Raw genomic sequence first — 18,806 nt, 5'->3', positions numbered from 1 at the left:
CGAGGTCTCTGTCTCAGACATCCTTCCAACCGAGCTTATTATGGGCCCCCAAGTCAGTACCTAGGTATGCACCGACAGGAGGGATGAAGAAGAGGATGAAGAGATGAGGGAAGGAGGGAGATTAGGATGAAGTGATGTGGGTAGGGATGAGGGATGGAGGGAAAAAGGAGGAAAGGATAAGGGGAGGAGGAAGAAGAGGATGAAGGAATATCGGTAGGGATGAGGAACGGAGGGATGGAGGGCAAACGGAGGAAAGGATAAGGGAAGGAGGAAGAAGAGGATGAAGGGATATGGGTAGGGATGAGGGAAGGAGGGAAGGGATGAGAGAAGTAGGGAATGGAGGATGAAGAAATGAGGGAAGGAGGGAGAAGAGGATGAAGTTTGACACGTGATTAGAGGTGTGGTTGAGACATGACGTTATTAGCCCCCCCGCTAGTTCGTTTCAAGTTAAGTTAAATATATAACTTCATGAAACCAATCATAACATGTTGTATATGATAGTTTCATGTCTATTGTCACATTTAACTTTACAGCAGAATGAAAGATTGTGAACAGACCTAAACATTCTCAGCTGCTATTTGTTGTAATGGTGATGAAGGTTCAGGATGAAACACATTTTTACATATGGTCATTTTCATGTGGACATTTGTTAGCAGTTAGCACAATTAATCAAAAGAAAAATTAATGTTCATACCCATCGAATGGATTTCTCTTAACGTCAGTCCGAGTCAATAAGTCATTTGTAAGTGTGAAAAACAGTCCTCTGTTAATTGTTTTTAGAATAGCTATCGTGTGTTATGTGTAAACACTTATACATATAGCCATAAGCAGTTAAACAAAGATGTTTAAGGTTTGATATGAAGTCATTATGTTGACTGAGTGAAGATTCCCATCATGCATCTCATGTGTCGTGCAGAGTAAGCAAGCATCTCTCGTCCCACTCTTCACACTGTGATATCAAATGAGTAACAGAGACTTTAATTGATTGGTTTTTAATTCAGATATAATCATTGCAGTAAATCTAATTAAAGTATAAAATATATTTATATAAATTACATATGGAGTATTACTCTTAAAGGCAGCAACAAATAAATGACCAGATATAATTAACAGCACAGTGGTCTTTGTGGGAGAAGTCATCCCTACACAGTTCTAAAGCATAAAGAGTGTATAATACATATTCCTCTTTATTATCATAAAAAAACGTTGGTTTCAGTGTCGTACTATCTCTACACTTTGAGTGGAATATACAGGTGTGTTTGTTCGGCTGTGACATGCTGCTCTACGTTCTCAGCTCTCTCGCGGTTCCAAGGACAGATTCTATTGATTTTAGTTTAAGTGTCTAAATCTGCAGCGAGAGAACAAAGCAGTGATATACACTGGGGAAAAAAACAATAGAGGTGAGACTGAACATGATTATAATTAGAAGAAGTCTGATATCGAATAGAACTAATTATCATCTGAGCATCTGTTATTGCCATGGCATCGCTTCTCATCACCATGGTATCCGACTAGCACCTTATTTAGCAAGACGACCTGAGAAAACCCAGTCGCTCGATGATGTGCTGGAGCTGTGTGTGACTGTGTGGATCTACATGATGCAAACGTTTTTACATGTTTCACTCTTTGTCCTTTCGTGTGCGTGCGTGTGTTTTTCTGTGTGTGTGCGTGTGCAGGCACGGTGGAGGAGGATGAAGGAGACGATTTGCTGCTGAAGTATGTGGACGAGTTCTGGTGGTTCCCCCACATGTGGAGCCACATGCAGCCTCACCTCTTCCACAACGAGTCGTCCCTGCTGGAGCAGATGGTGCTCAACAAGGAATTCGCTCTGGTGAGATGGATGCTCACACGCACACTCGCATGTACGCACAACTCCCGCAGCTGTCTGCTCGGTTGCTGCTTTCTCCTCGTGTGTCCCTTTAATCAAGTTCACTTCCCACGGCTGCATTTTTCTTCAAGGACGTCTGTTGCTGTTTTGCAATCGTTATTGCTGCTTTTCTTTGTCACGGCAGATTACAGACATGATGTTCATGTGAATGCTGGGAATTCACGTCCCATGTTGGTTATGAGCATGGCCCTATTATTTAGATTGCATGTTTTGTAAATGTAAATTAGCTGCATTGATGAGAGCAGCTCACATCAGACTTTGTGTCATGGCCCCGCCCCCTTTTTGGGTGAAAACATACCCGCTGATTTGACTGGTGGGAAAACTCTAATGATGAGGTCTTTGCCAGTTTTACAGCGTATAATGAGAAAAGTATATTTCTCACATTAAGAATCAATGTCCTATATGGTTAGTCAGGCAAAATTACATTATGTCATCGTGTGCGTCTTAACTTAAAGTTAAAGAAATATAGTTTGCCCAGTGTCCTTTACTCGGCTTCCAGCAAAGTAGACGAATGACTCCACTCAGTGGCCAGAGGTGTCATATGTTGACATACTGCAGGTAGTCCGGGTGAGCTAACATTAGCTCTAGAGGATATCATTAAATTAGGGTCTCCTTTATTTCTTCTCCGTACCGCCCTTCCCTTGAATCAATATTTACTATGTTAAGATGTTGAACATTTATTGACTGGTTGGTTCCTACAGTTTACCGCAGCTCACAGACCTCACATCTCTTCCTTTGTCGTCCTTTTGTCTTTAATGGCAGCAAGGAAAAACAATAAACCGTTTTTTATTATTATTATTTAATGTACAAAATGTAGCGCAGCAGCGTTTAGGAATAGTGCCGGGAGGGTTTTCAATTTCAGCAGTTTATCACCCAAAATGGGTTGAAGTTCCCCAGGCGACACGGAAGTGACATATGCCTGCTCTCATTTATGGAAAAAAAGTTCGAAAGGGACACGTTTGGATCCATAATGCCTCAGAAAAATGTCCTTGCGTTTTATCATAATTTTCAATATATCTTCTCGGCAAATATCTGTCAGAAATTCCTTTTTGTTTGATATGACGGATGAGTTTAGATGCTGCAGTTCACCCACGAGATAGCATATGGGAGAGTTTCTGTTTTGTTATGTTTTCATTTTGTAAAACATAAATTGTCAAGTATCTCAGTGGGGGATGATGGGCTTATTTTGACAGGGACATATCTGAGCCCCTTTTAATCTGAAGTCCACAAGGTCGAGAGATTTTGTTGTTCTGCTCTGCTTGGCTCTGACATGTGTCTATGTGTGTGTGTGTGTGTGTGTGTGTGTCAATGAATTTTATCACCATGTCCTGTCGCACACATACAATAAAGCACGGGGGGGGGGGGGGGGGGCTGTTGGTTCATGTTGTTGAAGGTGAACGTGCTCATAAAGTGTGATCCCTAACCTCTATTGTAAACACACATACGTACGCCACTCCCTCATCCCGCTGGCCGCTGATGCTCAGCTTTGACAGTGTGTGTAGGTGTGTGTCAGAGCCAAGGACAACACCATCAGTCTGCGAGATGCACCCAGCAACCATCCACCCTCACACACTCACACACGTGCTCACAAACTATATATTTTTTTTAATTTCAAACCTGAAGGCCGACATCGTAACAAACACAACACAGACGGTGTGCTTCTTGGACAAGGTCACACTGTCTGGCTGTGTGTGTTTGTCATCCCCTTTGCAAGAGTTGTAAATGTACCATAGCCGTTTTTTGTTTCATGTATACAACCCTCATGTATGTGTCCGTGTCCCCTCTCCAGGACCACAACATCCCGGTGGACATGGGCTACGCCGTGGCCCCTCACCACTCAGGCGTGTACCCGGTGCACCTGCAGCTCTACGAGGCCTGGAGACGCGTGTGGAACATCCGGGTCACCAGCACCGAGGAGTACCCGCACCTCAAGCCCGCCCGCTACCGCAAGGGCTTCGTCCACAACAGCATCATGGTGAGGAGACAACGCATCACAGCACGTGCACACATGCAAATGTGCTGATTCCCATTCATGTCCATGAACCGCTTTGATCGACTCTCACGTCTTTACAGGTACATGAAAGTCGATTACAGACTATAACTAATATTCAATCCACATGATAGAAAATGCTGTCTGTCATGCTGCTGAAAAAACTTGCGTGTCATTTAAAACATATTTTACAGGAAATAAATATTTGTGATTATTCCATATTCTCCCTCCTTTACTCTTTCGTTCTCTGTAGGACTAGAGGTTATGCTCATTAAGCTTGTTTTTCCACAGCTTTTAATTGTGATCATCCCTATAGATACAAGCCAGTGTTGGTGCTGTGTGATATTTCAGCCCTGGCAGACAGGACATCCGTGTTTCGTGATTTCTGACAAAAAGAGCTGAGTTGCTTGTGCAGAAAGACTTGATAAATCTGTTTTTGAAGTTATCATATGTGTTTCTCTAACATAACCCCATTGATCATGCAGCGTACATAAATCAAAACCCAACCCTCAGAGCACGTTACGCAGTCTCCTTGTCCGCCAGGAGGAGAAAATGATTTGCTTAATTCATCCGACTGAAATTAAAACAATGAATTATAAATTGCTCAAGGAATGAAAATCAAAGCGAGCCTAAACGCGGAATCATTTAGTCACAGGAGAGCGTCGGGGGTACGTGGCTTCGCTGCTCGCTTTCGTTTTTATCTCACTCTGAAAAAGTGTTTTTATCTGCTGCCTCTTCGTGCAACTAAGTGTTTGCCGAGTAGTAAATTGTGTGCTGATTGTTTTTTTGCGGTCTTAAACAAAAAATCAATGACGCTGTGTGTGGTGTGTAACCTCCGTGTACAGCGTGTGAATGCAAACGTGCGCTTGTGTGTGTCTGTGTGTGATATGAATTCTTTGACCTCGTCTCACCACAGCATGCTCAGCCCCACGTCGGTTTAATATTTAATGGATTCCCAATGTGGCTGAACGGATGGGTTTTTCTCTGTGTATGTGTGTGTGTCTCTGTACTTTATACAAAACAGAATACGAATCAAGTAATGACATTTTCACCCCTAAATGCTTCAATAAATGCTTCATCAGTTGCTGTTTGCGACTGTCACTCCTTTCACCCCTTTCACCTATAAGCACATTGTCTCCATCCCTCCCTCTTTCTGTCCCAGCTCCTCCTCTTTGTTCACTTGTCAATCAGGCTCTTTGTTAGCGTGCACAACTGCTCGCTTATTGACGAAAAGAACCAATCACATCTGACACCAAAATTACCGGGCCATGTTGTTCTGCTGTGTTCGGGTTGTGAGCAAACAATTTGCACAGACAGCGATGTCAATTCCCTAATCAGTCCCCAAAGTCCGCTTTTATTTCTTGTCATCTCATCACAGCGACATAAAAGAAAAGCCACTTAATCCAGCTTCCTTTCAACACAATGCAAACCTGACAGTTTGACAGGCCATAATGTGATATTAAACATGGACCATTCTGAGGTATTGTGAAACACCAGTGATTCACTGAATTAAATAACAAGCCATTAAACAAAATCACACACTGTATTCAACACTGTAGCACATATCACAAAGAACGACAGAACATGAAGGACCAAAAAAGATATTTGAATTTCCACCGGGGAGAAAGTTACGTTTGAAAGAAATTATAGAGCAAGTGACTGGAGTTAAATTAAATCTTCAACAAATGTGTCAAGCCGCAGGATAATAACAGTAACTAGGATGTGGAGTGCAAGGCCCAACAGTTATTTGGATCTGCGCCATGCTGCACACACTCAATATCAAGAAATCAAGGAAAAGGTTGAAACTCACTCTTTCTCGCACTGTTAAAGAAAGTGAAAAGATATTTCCGGATCCAACCCACCCCTCTGTCAAATTTCATCGAAATCAGTAGTAGTAGTTTTTGCATAATCCTGCTCACCATCAAACAAATGCAGATGAAAACACAACCTCCTTGACGAAGGTCATGATAACTTGGATAGAACCTTTCAAGGAACCTGAGGCAGCTTGAGGGAAATTAAGACTACGAATGAAAAAAAATAAGGAGAGAAAATAATATAAGAAATTATAGTCAGGTATAAAGGAGGTTTATAAGGAGTGTTTAGTGTCCAGGTACGGGGCATTGTGGAATATCCTGTCAACATATAGGTGCTCAGGCTGGAAACAGGGATGGTGAGCAGACCTGCATCTGAGGTTCCAGGATGGAGTATGGGGGGGGGGGGGTCAGGCATCTACTAGGGGGCGAGGGCAAAGAGGGATTTAGTGAGGAGTAGGATTTCATATTTAATACAGTACTTGACTTTTTGATCATGTTATTTACTATAAGAAATACGAATAAGAATCCACAGTGATCGAATGAAAAAACACAGTTCACAACCACCAGCAGCTTTTTCATTATATCCCATTATCTTTATCAGCATGTGGGGTTTGTTCAGCTGTCACGGATTTGTAGATATTAATATTTAATTTTATCATCAGCAAATCTAGATTGTGTTGCATGAAGAAACGTTCTAGAAGAGCTAATAAATGAGTTTATTTGGTGAACAGCTGTATCTAAGGTCGAGATTGAACTTTCAATAATGTCCCCAAAATCTTCATAATCAAATATCTTACATTTAAAAAGCTGCAATTCCATAACGGCCAAACGGTCGGCATCTGCTGACAACATGATATGTGATACGTTCGTAAAAGCCACAACAACAACAGCTACTTGACCTTGAGGTCTCACCGCTTCTGTGAAATATTATTTACAAAGCTGTAGAAATAGACAAATGTGTGACCTGTTACCACAACTTAATTAGATGCATGGCAGCAAGACAAAAACATCTAATATATTGATTAAGATAAACCTTCTAAGTTTGAAACATTATTTTGTTGAGTTATAATGAAATAAAAATTTTGATAATTTCATCAACTTAATATTGTGTCTTATTTCAAGTCAAACCTCTGCATTAAGTGATTGGACATAAAGTTTAAGTTCTAGTAACTTTATAAAATAAGTTCGCTTATTTTATATCTTCCTGTGGGATAGCGTCCCCCCCCCCCCCCCAGCCCATTTAACATGCCCGGACATATTCAGACGTAGCCACCATTAAATATTTAAAACTGTGCCGCAATGTGAAAGCAGTGAAGGAAAATAAAGAAAGGTCTGCTGTTCTTGCTCTAAGACATTGCATGCTGCACTGACTAAACAGCAAAAGGAGGCTATAGGAAAAAAGAAAAAGACTAACTCAAAAACTTAGCTCATGCAGGCGGAACCTTTTTCTAAGAGGCAGTTTGTATTAGTGTTTGTGTGTGTGTGTGTGTGTGTGTGTGTGTGTGTGTGTAAGTACCCCTCCGTCCATGCAGAATTTGAGTTTTATAAATCAGTGATAAGTCATCTCGTCTCCTGACCCCTCTCGTCAAGTTACTCCGGGGCATCTTTCACAACCCGACCCATTTTCTATACCTTTCCCCTTTTTATTTTTTTTATTTTTTCACCTCCATTTTTTTGTGCAATTTCTGTCTATTAATCTCTGTCTCCTCTGCCTCTCTCTCTCCGTCTTTGTTTGCTCGGAGGAGGACAGGACGTTGTCTGAAGGCTGTAAAATTGGTGTTTGTGTGTCTCTGTCAGCAGATTGAGAGCCACCCACTGGACCCACAGTATCAGAACAAATCACACTGAGATATGGGACTGTGTGTGTGTGTGTGTGTGTGTGTGTGTGTGTGTGTGTGGGCGCATGCACCCGTGCAAACATGCATACTTGTGTGTGTGTATTTCTTTTTAAAATGTACTATATCACTTTGAGCTATAGCTCTGTGGATAATTGGTTTGGTGAAATAGTGCTGAGTGTCTGTGGCTGTGGTGGCCTTCTCGCTCTCTCTCTCTTTCTTTGTTTCTCTCTCTCTGTCTCTCTCTCTCTCTCTCTCTCTCTCTCTCTATCTCTATCTTGTGAGTGTGAATCAGTCTGCAGTGTTTTATAGATAAACCAATATCTATGCTTCCAGCCTTTACTCTTTATTTCACACAGGGAAGTGCTCCACAAGGAGTTCACAATAAAGACCTCCTTCTCTTCCCTTCTCTTCTCTTCTCTTCTCCTCTCTTCTCTTTTCTTCTCCTCTCCGCTCTTCTCTTCTCTTCTCCGCTCTTCTCCTAAAGCATAACCTAAAATTATTAAAATATCTATTCATTTTGAACGAAATACATTTTTTTTCTGGTTTGGCGCATTCTTCCATACAGTTGAGGCGAGCTATAAAGATTTTCTGACAACTCTGATCTTGGATTGCAGATTATAAAACAATGTTACTGATGTTGAATCAATTGCTGCTTTCACTAATACAGCCATAAACATTTTTGCGATATAGAGAATCAGAGAAATTGACATCTGTAACCTGCCTTTCGTCAGTCAAGGCCCATCAATACACTGTGTGTAACTCACACGGAAGTTGTGGCAGTGGGCTGGTTGTAGTACTTTCAGGCCCGGGGGTGCATGGTGCACCTGTTCGAGGTGGGCTTAAAAGTAATCCATTATTATCTCGTCCTGCTTCGGTAAACAGAGAGTAACCAAAATACCAAACAGGTGTAGTGGAGAAAAGAAACCAACAGTGCCCCGGGAAGATGAACTTCACCTGCTTGTGCGCGTCAAAGGACCGTGTCCTGTGCACCTGCATGAAAACAGGGTCTCTGCTGCCGGAGTGATGGGAATCTCAGCTGAGCAGCTCCTCACAGCCCAAACACACAGGAGGCCCTAATCGCTGTGGCCTTTGACAACCCTAATTTGACTCTTCCCCCCCCCCACCGCATACGTCAGAGGGGAAGAAATAGCATTTAATTACGACCCGTTTTTTTACAAGAAGTGTCCCAGCGAGGTGTGTCAGTGAGCCCTGCGCGAGCCGTGCACAACACAGCAGAGTCCTGGAACTGGAGCACCGAAATGGAACGGAGCCATCGTTCCTGTTATTAATGATGCGTGTGCTTTTTTAACCGACGACACGTCACGATATCAGAAAAACGGTTTGTTACACTCTGCGGGAACATGACTCGAACCATCTGTAGACCTCTATCTGTTCTTCTTCTCTGCGTTAATTAACATTCCCAGAGGCAGGACGACACGACACATCAGAATAACCCTGACCTGCTTTGCTGCCCACTTCTCATATTTAGAAACTGCTGTGTAGAAGAAAAAAAACTTGTCTCTATATGGCTTTACATCTGTCATGTTTTCTGCTCCTGGCTGTTCTTCCTTGTGGCTGGTTTGTTTGCACCGCGGCCCTCGGAATCGGTAACTTCGCGCCACAACAGCTGTTTCAGTTTTCTTTTTAATTTCAAAATCATTACAGGGTGATTCCACATGCCCTCAAAGGGAAAACTCAGCTGATTGTACATATTAAAGTGTGTTTACAGGTCTCTGGGAGTGCTAATGCACATGTGCAAAAGGTTGCATAAAGGACTTTTGGGGCTCCAGCGGGAGCTGAGGGAAGCCTGATGAAAACGTCCCCCTGTTCCATGAGTACAGGAGACAATCTGTGGAGTACACGTTGATGGGTCCTTGAAAAATCTCATTTCCTTCCATAGAGGCTCTATTTTCTCAGACTTGACTAAGCCATCAGTTCATTTGCAGTTGCACAGATATGAAGGATATTAACAACGGCTCCCTTTTTTGCATTTTTTCTCTCTGTGTATGTGTGTGTGTGTGTGTTTGTGTGTGTGTGTGTGTGTGTGTTTGTGTGTGTGTGTCTGTGTGTAGGTGCTGCCTCGACAGACGTGCGGCCTGTTTACTCACACCATCTACTATAAGGAATATCCCGGCGGACCTAAAGAACTGGACAAAAGCATCCACGGGGGAGAGCTTTTTCTCACGTTGCTTCTCAACCCAGTGAGTCAGAGCAACCGCACACACAATGAGACACGCACACGCTCTAACACATGCAAACGGAAACACGGAGTGTGAAGCCGAGAGGACTGTTACTTTAGTCTCTGTTTTGTTTTGTGCACCTTGAAGAGGAAGCAACTGGGTTTTCCCACTGTCTCACTGTAGAGGTAACTTCCTCTCTGTCTGGTTGACTCTTTTTCGTGGTGCGTGCATGTGTGTGCGTGTGTGTGTCTTTTTTTTCTGTCAGGGCCTGTGTCTCACTGTGAAGTTGTGTTCATCTACCCACTTTAAATTAGGTCTCACCACAGGGGGTTTGCTGTCACACACACACACACACACACACACACACACACACACACACACACACGTGGACACACACACACACAACACACCCTCCCCCTCGCACTAACCCCTGCTGCGTACGTCAGCTCAACTTGATTCTGCTTTGAATTAAGGAACAGAATTAGGTTTTGGTGGCATTTAAGATGCTCGTGAGCACGTGCACGCCCACAGTTAAAGGTAGGCATTGACATTCACAGGAAAATATCCAACAATCTCTCTCAGAGTCCGACCATCCTCCACAACACACACTCGCACACATGTGGATGGTGGTGCAGCAGCGGTAGGCTTCATTGAAGTGTCAGGTAGGGGAGTGCTGAACTAGAGGAGCTGTCAGAACTCAGGCAACATCACAGAGTCGAGTGCAGCGCGGCACAACAACCCAATCTCCTCCTTTCTTCTCCCCCTGCACCGCTTTGTCTCCGTCTGTCTCTCTTTTTCTCATTCTTTTTCATTCATTCATCTCTTTCTTCTGAAATCTTTTCTTTCTTTGTTTTTTTTCCCCTTTGCTTTTCATTTCTTCGCCACTTTCTACAATTCCTTGCTGTTTTAGTAATTTATATATTTTTTGTCTCTTTCATTCTTTCTATCTTCTGTATCTCTGTCAGCGTTTCTTTGTTTAATATGTGACATTTGCATTGAAGAAAATTAAATGCTGGTACGACCACTGATCTAACCAAATTGGAATAGTTCTATATCCAGTTAAAACTAACAATATTATCTAATAACTGCTCTGTTTCACTGTCCCTAACTTCTCTAAGGGAGCTTTCACACCTTCCTTATTTGGTGTGGACTGGCTGACTCCTCAGTTTAGTCCAAAGCTGTGAAACCTGCCTCATTCAGATGTTTGAATGGCGAGAACGTTCATTTGGTACATTTGAAATAGTGTCCAGCACTGCACCTGAAGTTGGTGTTGCTGGTTGTAAGACCGTAATAATACTTTAGTGGCAAAGAAATCAATGAAATCAACTGGTTTAATCGTGAATAATCGGAAAGACTACTACACGATGCATTGACAAGTCTCCGATGTCAGATGAATAAAGTATAGGTAGACGCAGCCCATGTGGGTGATGACCTCAGGGGGTAAGTACGTCTCTAAATTCAAACGTGAAATCCCAACTTACAAGTCTGGACTCATTTAGATCCGACAAAAAAGTATGTTTTAAATTTCCCATAGCAGCAGAAGTGGTTTTCTAATAACAGGCAAAGGCCTATGTGGATGGTACGGAGTTAAAAATTAGAGGCAATGTAATTTACCATTACCTGTCTAACGGATGATGGGATTTTTGGGCCTGAATTGCTTGTTGTTTCGTTACACTAAGTGAGACTTATTGTGTGAATACACAGAGTCAGTGGGGACATTGCACCAGACAAATGAGCGTAGTTCACCGCACAGTGTTTGAAAGGCTGGAGTTCATTCTGTCTGTAGTGAAGCTCATACTATCCACATTCCACATTTAAAAATTTAGAGAGCATTTTAATAATTGAACCCGAGACCTCAAGACTTCTTCAGCAGACCTCTGACTCCCTGAGTCTTGGACCGTTGGAGCAGTGTTTCTAAATTGTATGTGATAGATTTAATACAGAGTGAAGCTTGATGCTATATTTTTAAACACAAAAAAAAGCAGTCGACTCATTTCTACGACACCAAGCTACACAAATGCTCAGCAAATAGCATTCCAAAATAAACACAAAAAATAAATCAGTGCATTCACCTGGGTGTCATTTTCCTTCACTGACGATCAGAGCTATAGAGCCGATTTAAAAACCAGCGTCTGCTGCAGAATTTGACGCGAAAGTGAATCACGATTGTATCCATTCCCACTGCAGACTAAAGCCAGATATTGGTGTAATGTAAACTGAGAAGCTCTCTCACCTCGCTGTCTTGCCAGTGTTGCATAATGCGCAATACGTAGGGAAAAAATCACTGTTGCACGTTGATCTGAAGATGTAAAAAAAAAAAATGTCCCTGGCTGTTTAAGCACCAGACGAAAGCCAGATGTCAGTGGGTGTGAGTGTGTTTTTAGACCAGTGGAAGTGGGTCTGTACATGTACAGTCTGAAAGCCTATCTGGGGTTACAAACATTAACACTGTGGAAGGAGTGTGAAAAAAAAAAAACGACCACTGAGTGAGCCTAATGTGACGGCATCTACACTAATAGGTTTAGAGGGAGAACTGAGAATTGACTTTAACACTCTTTAACACCTGCAGGTCAACTCTTGGCTGTAATTGGAATAAATGAAAAGAATCAGTTTCATTACAGCCTGATTCATTGCTCAACTCTACATATGGCACTCGAGAATATCACCTGTTGATGTGACTGAGAGGTCGACTGTTGAATACACATCAAACAAACACACAGACATGCACACACACACACACACACACACACACACACACACACACACACAAGTGCACTCATATTACATAGAGGCTTTGAGATTCTCCTTGAAAGCCAGAAACGCGGAGGCGAATTACATTTTTCCCTCTGTCTCTCTCTCTCTCTTTCTCCCCGGCCGTCCCTTTATTATTCCGCGTAATAAAAGATGAAACCCTCCTCGTGTTGTATCTCTTAATGAAGAGACCTATTAAACATAAAAGCAATTTAAACACTAAATGAGAGCTATCTGCCATGACAGACACACACACACACAACACACACACACACACATGCTCCCACATACATGCAGAGTGATGATTCATTTTCTCCTCTCCCTGCTCTACTTGCAGACACACAAGCTTTCATTAGTGTGTGTGCACTTTGTGTGTGTAATCAATAGTGTTCCGTAGCTCACTGCTTTAGTCCCCCGGGGATTTCCTATTGTTTGATGAGCTGCACACTGGTAACATTGTCACTTCCCTTTCAATGACTTTAAATCACATCTGGCCTGTGGTGGCAGCTTACCACTGGTAACATCTAACATATTCCATCCAGTGTGTGTCATGCGTGTGAATGTGCTAAACGTGTGTGTGTGTGCGTGTGCACGATTGGATACTTTTGCATCATTCACAGTTGCATCAGCAGTCATTGAGCCCCCTGTCTCTCATAAGCTCAACAATCGATTGGACGACCTAGACTCTGCAAACATCCAATAGGGCACAAGTCATTCTCCAATAAATGGTGAGGGAGGGAGAGGAGGGGGGGGGGGGGGGGGGGGTTGGGGGAGAGACGTGGAGAGCTGGGTGAGAAGGTGGCAGACAGATTGAGATTTAATTTTCAGGTCACGGCATCTTGTGTCACTTGAGAATCCAGACACATACAGAGAGGAAGTGATGCACACACACACACAAACACACACGAGTGCATGTTTGTGTGTCAGCGTCCCAGCATCTGCGCATGTGTGCGTGTGTATATTTGTATAAATGTGTGTTTAGCTGACATAAGCAGAGCTGTAGACATATATCAGGGCTGACATTTAGCGCGTAGCTCTGCCACAAAGCTTATTAGCCAAACAACAAATATCAGCACAATCTCTTTCCTTTCCGATCCTTCAGTCTCACCCAGTGCACGCCCTCACATCCCTCACCCTTCCTCCCCTGTGCACAGCTCTGACGGTCACTTTACTGCGGCCGGTCTCATTTTCGACCTGTGCACGTTGTCTACACTCGCACGTTTGAATCTCTCAACTCCTCTTTTTGGTTTAATTTCTGCTCCTTCATTGCATCTCTCCGGAGCCACTGCTGATTGCTACCGAAAGACTCACACACACATACACACACACAGACACACACACATACACCCTCACACACAAGCTGAGCCACAATCCAAACTGGTGGACAAATTACAAAGTAAGAGCAAAGCAAGAAAAATATAGGAAAAAAAGTGCCGGTGGAGTTGGCGGGGCTGGTAGAGGCTGACTGGAGCAGACAAAATAATTGAATCGACATCATTTTCAGTATCGACGTTCAGCATTCAATTATCCACTGATGAGACGGAGGCAGCGAGATGGACTGTGAGAACGAAAGAGAGAAAAAGAGCGAGGAGGGGAAGAGGACAATGACAGTGGGGGAGGGAGAGTGAAAACGGAGGGGGGGGGGGTGCAGACTTCTTTTTAGTAGCAATAACAATTCAATCAGGGAGAAATGTATGTGGAACTAAGTGGTCTGTAATGGGAAACCAACTGATACAGCTACACATTAAAGAAGAGAGAGAGGGCAGCAGAGGAGACAGGGGTGGATGAGGGATGGATGGATAGATGGATGGATAGATGGATAGATAGATAGATAGATAGATAGATAGATAGATAGATAGATAGATAGATAGATAAGTAATGGATTGGATGGATGGAGAGAGAGAGAGAGAAGAAGTCAAGGAAGTGCTGAAATAGAACTCTTGGAAAGGATAGATAGATAGATAGATAAGTAGTGGATGGATGGAAGAAGAGAGAGAGAAGTCGAGGAAGTGCTGAAAAGGAACTCTTGGAAAGGATAGATGGAAGGATGGATGGGATGCAGATGATCGCCCACAGTCCTGTTAAGAATCAACTGAGAACGGTTGCGTTTTTCTATACTATTTGGTGCTATTTTTTAAAAGGTCTTGGCCTTAATATGTTAAGGCCCTTTAGAAAATATATGGTGCTATACAAATCAAATATAATAGAATTGAAACTGGTAGATGGACAGATTGAAGGAAATAAAATTTGGGGAAAATGCATCTGCAACCAAAAGGACAGAAAAACAAGTAATTTCTTTTTAAAAATGCAATCATGTTAGGGAGGATTGGAACATGTCACAGACTCAAATATATGACTGAGTAATCTTCTGAGACATGGAATCTCTGTGTGTGTGTGTGTGTGTGTGTGTGTGTGTGTGTGTTTGTTTGTGTGTGTGTGTGTGTGTGTGTGTGTGTGGATTTTTAAGAACATCACCCCACTGCTGGACTGACATGCTTCATCAGCACATCTAGGTCAATATGAGATCGGAGAGAGGAGGGGGAGAAATAACGCGGTGACTTTTGGAAGACGAGTGATTGAGAGCAAGTCATTAAAGGGAAGAGAGAAGAAGGAGGAAATGAAGCTGCATTGGAGCAGTGAGAGGAAAAGACGAGGGACAAAGATTAAAAAGAGGGAGGCCGTGGGGTTGGGCTGGATTTCTCTTATGTCTATACTTCTCTATCAGGCAAGCTCCAGGTTTGGACTTGAGGCCAAATGCGGTGTTAAATTATTAGTGCAATATTCTTTATTAAAGGCACAAAGGGCACTCAGAGCAATCCAATATTCAGGAAATGAGACGTGGCGCTAGATGCTGAGAAAAGGTTTACATGGTTCACTTAATTGAATTCTTAGCCACACTGAGTCCCTCCATCAGAGGGTTCGGGGCTCGCACAGTGTCTGGAGATTAACAGTCTCAAAAGTGCCTCTTTTAGTTTTTTTTTGTAATTCAGATTCACCTGCACAGGTTTCTCTCCCCGTCTTTCTCCCTTTGTTACCCCCCCCCCCCCCCCACACACACACACACTCCTCCCTGTCTGTGCTTTTTTTTTTCTGCACTTCCCAATTACAAACACAAATCATCTTCAAGTCCGCCTTTGTTTCATTTGGCAGCCGGTGCTATAGCTCCATAATGAATGTTTCCATGTTCAATAACACTCTGATCCTCTTTTATCCCCCCCCCCCCTTTTCCTTTTCTCTGTCATTCTCAGTTTAACACACACAAACAAACACACACACACACGCACACAAACAGACACACACACAAACACACACACACACACACACACACACACACACACACACACACACACACACACACAGCAGCATATATGTACAGTAGCCATTACCCTGTCTCCTCAAATTTGTATTTAAAAGCCTGTGTATCTATATATCTGTATCTATATAACACACACACATATATACATATAAATACACATATGTTTGGAAAAAACTGTTGTTATCAAAACCCTTATGAAAAAGAAATGTAATTGAGGCTTTATATATTATAAATAACTATAAAGAAATATAAAGAAAACAAATACAACCACATATATAGAAAGTAATCATTGAATGAAAAAATAGGATTAGATATTCTGGTTGGGGTCGGGTTGGGACACGTTGGTTCGGCTGCCTCTGTGACTCTCTACACTGCACATGCCTGTAATCAGGGAAACATCAGGCTTAGGTTGTGTCAGTTCTCTATCGGTCAGCTGATTTATCGGTCGCTCTGTAGTTTTGAGTTATTTGAAAAGAGCATTAATCACTTCTTGATGAACTCGCCTGCTTTTAAACACTGAGACACCTAGAAATTGCTCTTAGCATTTTATTTATTCAGGTCACACTCACCTGCATTCACTGTACTTCACTATAAGGGCTTTGAGTGGTGCTCCAAGTTCTCAATTCACGCTGGAAGAAAAGCGTCGTTTTTTTGACACTACAACTCATTGGACAAGAGGAGCAAGCAAACTGCTGTTAACTGGCGAGCGTCTGAGTGCCGGCTGATGCCTTGACAGTGGTTCCACTTTGTTGCTCTAGCATCAGCCAGATTGATATGAAGCCGGCGAGGCTGGATGGCGCGCTGCTGGTTTGCTTTCGCCCGAGCACAAGATAAGGAGGCTGTGGCAGATTCGCAAATTTGCTCTGGCATGCACAAACGCACAAGCACGTAAACAATCACGCTGACATGCACAGACGCTCACGTATCACTGTGTAAAATATCACTGTGACACGCACACGCTCGCTCCTCTCTCCTCTTTCCCGTTTGCTTTCTTTGTCACAAAGACACACACTCGCACACTTAAGCACATATGTCTGTTAACCTTTCTCCCACCCACAGAGTGGAACACACACACACACACACACACACACACAGACATGCACTCACACACAAATCCTGCCATCAGTATTCAGAGGCGATCAATATTCTGAACAGCTTTACAGGTCGGCCGGACGCTGATCCATCAAACCCTGACACTGTGTCGCTTTGTATCTACGGCAACCTTCAGCATTAAAGAGGAGCAGCGACAGTCCTCTGTCACCAGGAAATACCCAGCGTGTGTGTCTGTGTGTGTCTTCACAGTCACAGGCGTTCGCCCGAATATAGTGACACACAGGCACCTACAAAAACACACACACACGCTCACGTCCAACAAATAATTGATATCATAATGGCTGATGTTACCATTTCGTCCAGACACTTCTAGTTCCCGAGCTCCCTCCAATCACAAAAGAAGCGCGCGTGTGTGTGTGTGTGTGTGTGTGTGTGTGTGTGTGTGTGTGTGTGTGTGTGTGTGTGTGTGTGTGTGTCAGCTATCTCAGCTTGTCTCTTTGATCAGCCTATAAAAGCACTGAGGCGTGGACAGATAGCCTGGACCAACACACCAACGCTCCTCCAATCCTTCTGAGTCTCTCCGTCTCCCTCACACACATTAACTATCATGAACACACTCGGCTGCACTCTGAAAACCCTCTCCGCTGTGTGCAGCTGCATCTCTCCCATCTCCCACTGGCATCCGAGGAGCATTGTGCTCCCTCCTCCTCAACTTTTATCTGTTGGAAGTGGTGAATACATCAGTTTCAGGTTTATCTCAGTAGTTTTCCTTCCCTCTTTATACTTGAAATTGTATTTTTTTTCTTTTATCCCCTCTCAAAGTTAATGTACAATCTCACATCACAAAAGTGAGCGACAGCAAATGTTGATTCTCGGCGGACCGCTGCTCTGTTAGCGATTCGAAAACCATGACACACACTCTGAGAAATAAGATGTTTGCTTTCCACTGCGGCAGTAATTAGATTTACTCTGCCGCTGAGTTTTTCACAAACATCGGAACTTGGGAAATGACTTTTTGACAATCCCAATTTTGCACAATATAATAAGTAAGCATGTTTCTCCTTTCTCTCTCCCCCCTTCTATTTTGTCCTCAACTCCAGATCAGTATATTCATGACCCACCTGTCCAACTACGGCAACGATCGACTGGGTCTCTACACGTTCGTCCACCTGGCCTCTTTTCTCCGCTCGTGGACGAACCTGAAACTCCACACGCTCCCGCCCTTGCAGCTGGCGCACAAATACTTCCAGCTTTTTCCCGAACAAAGGAACCCTCTCTGGCAGGTGTGTTTGCGTGGGTATTTGCCCACGTGCATGGGCTTGTGCACTTTTTATACAGTAAGGTGCTCTCTTTAAGCAGACTGTCAAAAAAAAAAAGTTCATTGTGTTATTGTTGGTTCATTTTTCTGAAAAACAATGAACAGAGTATTATTCAAGACTGTTCTTGGTTATTTATTAATTTGGCAATACACAATGAAGATATGAATATTGGATCATTAACAGTTGGAAAGGATGTTTTTTTTTTCTTTCGTTTTATTTATCAAAAATATACTGTCTTATACAACGTTGTGGTGCAATCACATGCAGGCTGGTAAATGTGATATGCATGACCTAACAAAAATGCAATTTGTTGATTTTACATTTAGTCTACGCATGCACGTTTATCTTTGTACACATTGCTTTTTTGTTCATTGCTCCGAATTCTAATCCCGCAGAACCCATGTGATGACAAACGACACAAAGACATCTGGTCCAAAGAGAAAACCTGTGACCGGTTACCCAAGTTCATGGTCATAGGACCGCAGAAAACAGGTAAGCTGCAGACAAACACCACATGCGGCAGAGAAACTCACTCTGTGTAACCAGGTGTCTGCATACTCCACTTCAGAGCCCATTCATTTAATCCCCCCTGGCTCTCGCTCCTTTGGTCCTGTCAGAGGGAGACAAAGGAGGAGGCTCTTACCGCCTCTCTTCCAC

At 43.0% G+C, this 18,806-nt stretch overlaps 1 protein-coding gene across 2 annotated transcripts in view; it reads left to right on the top strand.

Annotated features, from left to right (window-relative positions):
* Positions 1-18,806, top strand: part of ndst3 (N-deacetylase/N-sulfotransferase (heparan glucosaminyl) 3) — a 42,570-nt gene that overhangs the window by 13,989 nt on the left and 9,775 nt on the right. For both annotated transcript variants that reach the window (XM_053419321.1, XM_053419322.1), the window contains exons 4-8: positions 1,677-1,831; positions 3,678-3,863; positions 9,603-9,731; positions 17,931-18,113; positions 18,545-18,641. In XM_053419321.1, the coding sequence (XP_053275296.1) occupies positions 1,677-1,831; positions 3,678-3,863; positions 9,603-9,731; positions 17,931-18,113; positions 18,545-18,641 (750 nt within the window). The remainder of the gene's footprint in view (positions 1-1,676; positions 1,832-3,677; positions 3,864-9,602; positions 9,732-17,930; positions 18,114-18,544; positions 18,642-18,806) is intronic.

Source organism: Pleuronectes platessa, chromosome 3 (genome assembly GCF_947347685.1).
Source record: "Pleuronectes platessa chromosome 3, fPlePla1.1, whole genome shotgun sequence".
Lineage (NCBI taxonomy): Eukaryota > Metazoa > Chordata > Actinopteri > Pleuronectiformes > Pleuronectidae > Pleuronectes > Pleuronectes platessa.
Note: the sequence above shows the minus strand (reverse complement) of the source record. Positions and strands in the feature narration are given on the sequence as shown.